The sequence below is a fragment of the Gossypium hirsutum genome, chromosome D01, assembly GCF_007990345.1.
Source record: "Gossypium hirsutum isolate 1008001.06 chromosome D01, Gossypium_hirsutum_v2.1, whole genome shotgun sequence".
Lineage (NCBI taxonomy): Eukaryota > Viridiplantae > Streptophyta > Magnoliopsida > Malvales > Malvaceae > Gossypium > Gossypium hirsutum.
The window spans coordinates 9,562,155-9,570,796 of NC_053437.1; the positions used below are offsets into that span (position 1 = coordinate 9,562,155).

The following is an 8,642-nucleotide window of genomic DNA, read 5'->3' on the forward strand; positions in this document are numbered from 1 at the left end:
CATTTACTTAAAATCCTTAGCTTTTCTTCACTTTTTTTCCTTCTGCAACTTTGTCTATTAGCTAATTTTGAAAAAAAAAAGAAGCTCACTACGTAGTTATCCTCTTAATTTTACTAGCAATTTATGGCGAAATTTGAACTTTGAAGTTTGGAAAGGGTTAAAATGAAGGTGGAGGACTAAAATGAATGAAAGGTGATTATACTCCTTTTCTTTTCATTTTTCTTTTTCTACAACTTTCCAAACAAAAATCTATCTATATTTTCTTTTCTTTTCTTTTATAATATTTAATTAATAAAAAAATCAAATCATCATCATTACAATCAAATGGTGGTTATTAACTCTCATTTTCATTCACATTTCCATATACCATCATGGTCAATTTACTCTCCTAGTCACTCCTCTTTTTCTCATGAATCAATTTCAATAAATTCTTAATTCTAATTTTTTCACTATGGCTCGACACTTCTCACTCTTTTACAATTTAGTCCACTTCTTAAATTAATTTTCTTGAATTCAAAATTCTTTCTAATTCCCCTATAATTTATAATTATCCTCTCCACTAATATTAATATTTTGATTTCTGGCTTTCTTGAAAATTTCAAACATGTATCAAACTAAATTAACACTATTCACTTCTCGAAAAATATCAGGGATGTTACAATCAATGCACAAGCTCTGAAAATTATTAAACAAATAGAAAGAGAGATAGAGATAAAGATTAGAGATTAGAATCAGATGAAAGCCAAGGAATATGAATTCATGACATTTCTGTTGTCAAATAAGTCTCATCCTTAAATTGACCATCTCTTAAATAACCATCTCACTGATTAGGTCCATGTCACATCCTTCAAATGACCATCTCTTAAATAAAGACAAAAGTATATATTTAAGTACATTTTTCATACATACTCTCTTTTCTCACTAGCTTGGACATATTGCAGTAAAAAGAGTGCCATACTCATGCATAGGCAAAGGAAGAAGCTACAACTGTGCAATAAAGAATACAAGTTTCCAAACTAGAATTAAAGGACATTGAAGAAACCATCAACAAGCAGCATGTATTTGTTGACAAACAGAAACAAAAGTGAAACTGAATTGCATCTTACATATTCCATTTTCATAGACAAACTTATCATACTCCTGATAGTCTTACTGGTGGGCTTCACATTATGACTGCTAATCAGAGAATAAATTCGCCGAACCTTATAATGAATTAAAACATAAAAAAAGGGTAAAATAAGTCGAGTTACTAATACTAGTTAATAATCAAATAACATGATAATCCTAATATGGATAATAATAAACAACTCTATATTGAAACTAATTAAGTTTACCCTTTCAAGTCTTCGTGTATTTTAGATGTCATGTTTTAGAGCTCCAGATGCCTTTTACAACTCTTTAAACAAGATTGTTAGAAGTTTCTGGTTGAATAAACAGCCAAATCAGGAAAACAAAATCCATCTCATAAAGTGGAATTACCACTATAAGTCAAAAGCTAATGGGGGACTTAGAATTTGTGATAGTCATTCTTTCAATCAAGCCTTACTTGCAAACCAAGCATTGATGATTCTTAGAGATAAGAATTCTCTTATTAACAAAACAATTGTACCAAGAATGCTAACACCTAGGTTTGAAAAAGCATTTTCCAAGGTAGAGATCTTGTTGGTTTAGCAGAGAACGAACAGAAGCATATAAAAATAAAAATGAAAGGGATGATTGAATTCATTAACCAAAAAACCCTTATATACATGTCTCAAGTAACAACCTCAATCAGAATTTAAATTCCTACTCCTACTAACAAGCTAACAAATCTCCCTACGACTTAGTCAAATCTCCCTAAGACTTAGTTTTATTAATAAAAAAGTTTTGCAGCTCTTGAGACACTAACATTCTCGTCCTGACTCAAGTGCTGCAGACAACAAGTTTATTCCTAAGAAACTCAAATTGTTTAACATGAAAAAAATTAGTAAAAATATCTGTCATCTGATCCTCTGATCTACAGTAAAACAGTTTCTTCAATATTCTCCTTCTATGAATTCCTTCTCGTCTAGTGCAGCTTCAAGAGTTGCCTCCAATTGCTTCCTGACCTACAATTCCATCTTTAGATAATCTAAATCAAAATTCCACAATTCAAAATCATCATCAGTTGCTCTAGAAAGATCATGAGAGTAGCCATAGTGTCACCCCTTCCTCTAAGGTCTTGTGTTATCACTATACTTACAGTTAACATCATTTATGGTTTGATTAATAGATCTTCTCGTAGTCAATAATTCCTTCTTCAATTTTGTATTTTGCACTGAAAGCCTGATCACCTCACAAACTAAATTCTTAAACTCAATAGCATCTTTAGATGTCAATTCTTTCGCATATAAAGCTTCTTCAGCCAGTTTTTGATTTTGGAAACATAACCCACTGTTCTATTCTGAAAGTTACACATGTTCCAATTATAGTTTTTCACTCTCGATCTCCTGAGATTGAATCTTTTTTTTAGCTTATCAGCATGTTCTTAAGATATTTCATATGCAAAAGATGATAGTTTATCATCAGTGAGAGATACCAACTACTGCTCTAAGAGAGTTACCTTTGCATGCAATTTCTTATTCTCAGAACACTTGTTTTGCAGTTGTTCTTGTAGGATAGGATTATCTGTCGATTTTATCTCAACTCTTTTCATTACATTGCATCATCAATTTCATAATCGTCTTAACTTGCTCAGCATGAAGGTCCATTTGATCTGATGTCTTTACTATCTGACACTTGGATGTGACTTGCTCCTCCTCGAGTGGATTCAATGAAAAGCTCTTCTTCTGCATCTTGATCCTAAACAATTCATTGCCGCTAGAGTCAAAGATTAGACACTTTTCCTCTTCAAACATCACATTGAATCTATTCTTTATGAATTTCCCCACACTCAGCAAGTTTTGATCAATCTTAGGTACAAACAGAACATCTGAGAACATCTTAGTTCCATCATAACTCTCTATTGCAACTGTGTCTTTTCCCTTCACTTCTAGGTATTCTCCATTTCCTATCCTTACTCTTGACTTCAATGACCTGTCAAGGTCTTTAAATATTTTCTCATTACAATTCATGTGATTGGTGCAACCACTATCAACTAACCAACTTTCATATAGAGTGCTTGATGAGAAGTAAAAGACAACAAATAGATGGCCATCTTCTTCTTTAATAGCAACATGTGTTCCACCTTGTTGCTGATTTCTTGGTTCCTTGCAAAATCTCTCAATGTGCCCCATCAAGTTGCACCTTCTGCACTTCACATCTGGCTTTCTCCAACACCTAAAATGAGGATGATTATGTTTTCCACAATACTTACATGAAGAATACTTGTTAGAATTTCCAGTACCATTACCTTTTGCAAAAATTTCTGAACCACTATGCCATCACTCTTCTTCCCATTCCACTTTTGGTACTCTCATTTTTCACCTTGCTGCACCTTAGCCTTTAATGCTCATCCTATGCTTCCTTTCTACCTCATTAACCTCCTTTGCTCTTGTGCTTGTAAAGCACTAATCAACTCCACTACTCTCAACTGAGTCAAGTCCTTAGTGTTCTCTAAAGAGACAATTGTTGCTTCATACTTCTCAGGCATAGAAACTAATATTTTTTTGCACCAGTTTAGAATAAGAGAGATCAGTCCCAATAACTCTTACCTTGTTGGCAATATCTATCAGCTTGTCCGAGTATTCTTTGATTGACTCAAACTCCTTCATTTGTAGCCTCTCGAATTCTCTGATCAAGTTCAACACCTTCATGCTCTTGATCCTCTCATCTTCTTGATACTCAGCTTTGAGGTAGTCCCATATATCCTTTGCTAATCCAAAAACCATAATTCTATTGAATATGGATGGTGAAACCAAAGCATAAAGCCAAGCCTTTGCTTTAGCCTTCCTGGTGGTTCTGTCCTTGTGCATTTTGATCTGGTTCATAGTTGGATTGTTGGGAAGTGGAGTCACCTCATAATCTTCCTTGACAGCTTCCCAATAATCACAACCCTCCATGTATGCTTACATTCTCACAGCCCATGCTTAATCGTTTTCTTCATCAAACATAAGTGGGGATAAGATAGACAGGTTACTTGATACCGATCCCATTTTCCTTAAAACCTCATAAGTGTATCTCTCAATTTTTCTCTCAGAACTTTCACAAAACTTTTCTCACGGGTCCCTCAAGAAAAATAGCTCTCGATATCACTGTTGGTTTAGTAAAAAATTAACAGAAGCATAGAAAAATAAGAATGAAAGGGATGATTGAATTCATTAACCAAGCAACTTTGCAGCCCTTGAGACACTAACAAATCTCCTCTTATGGAAGGGAATAAACTTCACATATATTTAAATCCAAATGATAGAACATCTGAAGCAGTGATGCTAAGCTCCTTTTTAAATCCCATTGGTTTATCGATTCTTTAAAGAATTATCTAACCAATGAAAAATTTCAGGAAGTATTTTCAGAAAAGCCCTTCCTTTCTTATGACATGGAAGATAGACTTCTATGGAAGTTTAGTACTTAACACGGTGAAGTCTGACTATAATTTTATTGTTCAAGATAGACAGAGTTCTCAACATCCTTGTTCAAGGAGGTCTAGTAAATTCTGGATTTTCATTTGGTTTTAAAATTTTCCTTTCAAAGTCATTCTCTTCATCTATAAACTTGCAATAATGGTTTGCCCTGTATATTTGAAATTGCCAAAGGAGTTCCAATCCAAGATACCTCTTGTCCTTTCTGCAAAGAGATGAATGAAACTATAGAACAACTATTCGTATCTTGTTCGTTTTCAAAAGCTGTCTAGCTCACTTGGATTCATGACTAATAATTTTTCTGTTGATGATTGACCAGATTTCTTTCTGCATTTTAAGAATGCTTCAAAAAGATCAACACACTAATATTGTTGTCAGCATACTATCCACGTATCATTTACGTGATAATTTTTATCTATTACGTCAGCATTATTAATAATAAAATTGGTAGCAAATTTTTCTGTTAACTAAAAAGCTTGATTGTTTTTGGAAAGATGAATTTTCAAGCCTTAATTGATTTTTTATTTTTTAGTACCCTTCAGCGAAATTATAATAGCCAATAATTAGAAAAGGTAGAAGAAAAAGTCAGTTTATAAAATGTTACTCGAGTAAACTTCTAGATGCCACGGTGAAGTAGAAGTCAGTTGACTTGGATGGTCAATATTAAACAGGACCAATTTAATTTGTGACCTCTTCTTCATATCAATATCAATATCATATATATATAAACAAAAAACAAAAACAAAAACAAAGAAAGACTTGTGCTGAAACTTAAAACCCATTGCTGCTCTACAATTTCCAACTTTCCTTGCATAATCAAAGAGGTTCCCATAGCCATGGATCAACAATTTCTCATGGCGGCTAGAACCGGAAACTTAAACCTCATCAAGCAATTCATAGATGCTGAAACCAACATCCTAAACGCCACCACTCCACAAGGCAACACTGCTCTTCACATGGCTGCACGATTCGGACACAAAGATTTGGTCGAACAGATAATAAATTGGCATCCGAATCTCATCCACAAGACCAACCTCAATGGTGAAACACCCTTTCATGTAGCCGCAAAGGCCGGACGGTTCGATGTTATTCTCTTGTTCAAGGCTACTGTGGAAGATATAGCAAGGGTCAGAGACAAGCATGGCGACACCCCTTTACATTGTGCTGTCAGAAATAATCATAAGTTGGTTATATGGCTATTGGTAGACGGAGATCAGGAAGCTTTGAGGCTAGTCAACAATGCCGGGGAATCTCCGCTTGTTGTCGCCATTGATTTAGGCTTAACTAATGTTGCTCACAGCATCATATTTGGAAATCCATCCACTCTTGATCATAGAGGAAACAATGGCCAAACACCGCTGCACCGTGCCGTCTTAAGCCGCGATCTGGGTAAATCTAGCTGTCACTTTGTCAAGATTTCGATATTTACTGTAGTTTTAATCAAATGGTTATGATTTAGCAGCTATCGTGGACAGAATCCTGGTTTTGAAACCAGAGTTGATCACCATGCAAGATGGGAAAGGGAGAAATCCCCTTCACTATGCTGTTTCCTTGGGTGACTATGAAATGGTTAAGAAATTACTAGAATGCAATAGTTCAGCTGCATATCAAGTAGATAATAATCGACAGATACCTCTCCACTTTGCTGCCAAGAATGGTCAAGTAAGCTTGTTGAAGCTGCTGCTAAATCCTTGCCCGGACACCGTTGAGATGATCAACAATGAGCAACGAAATATTCTCCACCTTTCTGCTAAAAATGGGTACATGAATGTAGTATTGTATGTCTTGGATTTGCCTGAAGCTGAAGATTTGGTTAATGGATCAGATATTGCTGGAAACACCCCTTTGCATCTTGCAGCAATGAACTTCCATAGCAATGTGGTCTATTTTTTGTCAAGGAATTCAAAGGTGAACATTAGGGTAATGAATCAGAATTCTCAGACAGCTTTGGATGTTGTCTATTCAATTGAAGATGGTGGGATGGAACTACAAAAGGTACAAAAATTAAGGAATCAGAACTTATGTTATTTGGATTCAGAGGATTACTGAATAACAATAGTTGTGTTTTTCAATTGCAGCACTTGACCTTAAAGGCTTTGAAGAGTTCTTATACGAAGAGAGCTGGCGATCTCCTTCAAGACGGAGGATTCGTCGATACAGATGTCGAGAAAACAAACAAAATCGGACAAAAAAGCAGGGAAATGGCGACAACTATGTTGCTGATGGCAACACTGATTGCTACATTTACATTCACAGCAGCTTTTACAATCCCTGGAGGTTTCAAAAACAATGGTCCAGACGAGGGTATGTCGACATTACTCGGTAAGTCTGCTTTTAAAGCATTCGTAGTCACGGATTCGATTGCCTTCACCTCATCAATGACTGCAGCAGTGTTGGTTTTCTGGTCATCTTCATATCAAGTCACTGAATCATTCATGGACACACTTCCTTTCGCCATTGCTTTTACTTGGATTGCACTTGTGGCGATGGCATTGGCATTCGTTACGGGATTGTTCGTAGTGTTGTCCAAGACCTTGTGGCTTGCCATACTGGTTTGTTTCATCGGTTGTGCATCGCCGGCAATTCTTTACTTATTTGGACCGTTGTTTCTCCTCGTGTTCGATCGCTTGTCATCTTCTCCGACCTCTCTCGCTCGCCGACGTAACATACTTGAAGACAACCCGTTTTTGTTTATCTTTCGATTGACAAAGATGATTTACTGAAGTAAAAAGATAAAAGGCTAAAATGTGTCTGTAGTCTCTGTACCTTTGGAAAATTAAAAATTTAGTCCATGTACTTGTATATCTAAAATTTAGTCACTCTACTTTGTAATTTTTAAAGTTATTCTTTTTGTTAAATTCAGGTTTTACTTAATATTTATGCAATTAAAAAAATACTGTAACGAACTTGAATTTAACAAAAAAAAATTAACCATATTAATTTTCAAAAATAAATACTAAATTTTTTATTTTCGAAAAGTAGTACATATTTTAACCAAAGATAAACTAGTAACACAAAGGAATACGTGATTCAACCTGTTGGCCGACTGCTGTGAGATGTCTTGTTTCAATTAATTTTCATCTCAGCTGACCAAGTTATATCTCGATTATGGGATGGTATTTCTACAATTGCAACAGACCTTCTGAATTTAACCTCAGATTTCTTTGGTTCCGGCAGCAAAGCTCCCTGCGGTGCAAGTACAAATGTGTAAAAACTATGAACAAAAACAGAGAAAATCAAAGTAATTCAATATCTATAATTCATTCTATAAACCAAATTCCAAACTAATGAAATTTTTATGTTAATATTGAATGTTTAATATCGAAGAAAGGGGTGTGAATTAGGGTGTAGGAAACTTACTTCTGTTTCGGTATAAACAGTCTAAAGTGAGGCTGACACAGGCTTCTTGGATTTTGTAGTTAGGGACTTACAGGCTGTCACCTTTAAAGACGTCAAAAGAAGGAACTCGCAGCAGTAATCCACAGGGCTGAAGGTGGTGAGGGTCTGTAGGTTTTCAAGTTGCAACTTTTCCAATTTCGGAAACCGCATGTCCTTTTCAGTTTTCACTTTGGCTTCACCTTCTTCGTATCTAAAGAATCACAAGGAGAAGAAAAGATGAAAATTTAAGGCTAGAGCTATATTATATACTGCAGCCTCACCAAAAATTTTTCTCGTAAAGAAATCAATTTAAAGTCTACAATTTCTTGAAGGAAGAATATGAAAGAGATGAAAGGATTAAGGGAATGCACATTCTCAACTTAATCAAAGAATTTGAACTTTAAAAGATGAAAGACTCTGGTGCAATTAAAAAGTATTTTGATAGATTACTCAGTATTGCCAACAAAGTAAGATTACTTGACTTTGAATTTCCTAATTTTAGATTGGTTCAAAAATTTCTAGTAATAATCCCTGAAAGATTTGAAGGAACTATTTCCTCATTGAAAAACACTAAAAATGTGTCAAAAATTAGTTTAGTAGAATTATTAATGCTTTACCTGCACAAAAACAGAAAAGGTTTTTGACATTTGGAGGGTTTGTCGAGGGACCACTACTTACAAGAGGTTAATAAAATCAAGGAGACAAAGGAAAGAAAAAGAAGTGCAA

The 8,642-nt window shown here is 34.9% G+C and overlaps 2 protein-coding genes and 1 long non-coding RNA gene across 3 annotated transcripts; 1 reads left to right on the top strand and 2 right to left on the bottom strand.

The window, feature by feature from the left end:
* Nucleotides 1–2,015: 2,015 nt before the first annotated feature.
* LOC107928633 (uncharacterized) lies at nt 2,016–4,019 on the bottom strand. The gene is made up of 4 exons (XM_016859889.1): nt 3,672–4,019; nt 3,492–3,598; nt 2,709–3,297; nt 2,016–2,087 (listed from the first exon to the last, which is right to left on the bottom strand). The coding sequence occupies exons 1-4, from the start codon at nt 4,017–4,019 to the stop codon at nt 2,016–2,018; spliced, it is 1,116 nt and encodes a 371-aa protein (XP_016715378.1).
* Nucleotides 4,020–5,264: 1,245 nt separating this feature from the next.
* Nucleotides 5,265–7,382, top strand: LOC107928624 (protein ACCELERATED CELL DEATH 6). The gene is made up of 3 exons (XM_016859878.2): nt 5,265–5,927; nt 6,001–6,533; nt 6,617–7,382. The coding sequence occupies exons 1-3, from the start codon at nt 5,375–5,377 to the stop codon at nt 7,259–7,261; spliced, it is 1,731 nt and encodes a 576-aa protein (XP_016715367.1). The 5' UTR covers nt 5,265–5,374; the 3' UTR covers nt 7,262–7,382.
* Nucleotides 7,120–8,427, bottom strand: LOC121213820 (uncharacterized). The gene is made up of 3 exons (XR_005909272.1): nt 7,899–8,427; nt 7,574–7,724; nt 7,120–7,257 (listed from the first exon to the last, which is right to left on the bottom strand). It is a non-coding gene; the product is annotated as an uncharacterized lncRNA (long non-coding RNA).
* Between the last annotated feature and the right edge of the window lie 215 nt (nt 8,428–8,642).

Excerpts from the sequence above, each read along its gene's own strand:
- LOC107928633 (XM_016859889.1), bottom strand. The coding sequence starts at position 4,019 with ATGGAGGGTTGTGATTATTGGGAAGCTGTCAAGGAAGATTATGAGGTG. Across the intron at positions 3,599-3,671 it reads TGATAGATATTGCCAACAAG|TATGAAGCAACAATTGTCTC; the intron begins GTAAGAGTTATT and ends ATGCCTGAGAAG. Across the intron at positions 2,088-2,708 it reads TGGACCTTCATGCTGAGCAA|GTCAGGAAGCAATTGGAGGC; the intron begins GTTAAGACGATT and ends ATGGAATTGTAG.
- LOC107928624 (XM_016859878.2), top strand. The coding sequence starts at position 5,375 with ATGGATCAACAATTTCTCATGGCGGCTAGAACCGGAAACTTAAACCTC. Across the intron at positions 5,928-6,000 it reads CGTCTTAAGCCGCGATCTGG|CTATCGTGGACAGAATCCTG; the intron begins GTAAATCTAGCT and ends ATGATTTAGCAG. Across the intron at positions 6,534-6,616 it reads GTGGGATGGAACTACAAAAG|CACTTGACCTTAAAGGCTTT; the intron begins GTACAAAAATTA and ends TTTCAATTGCAG.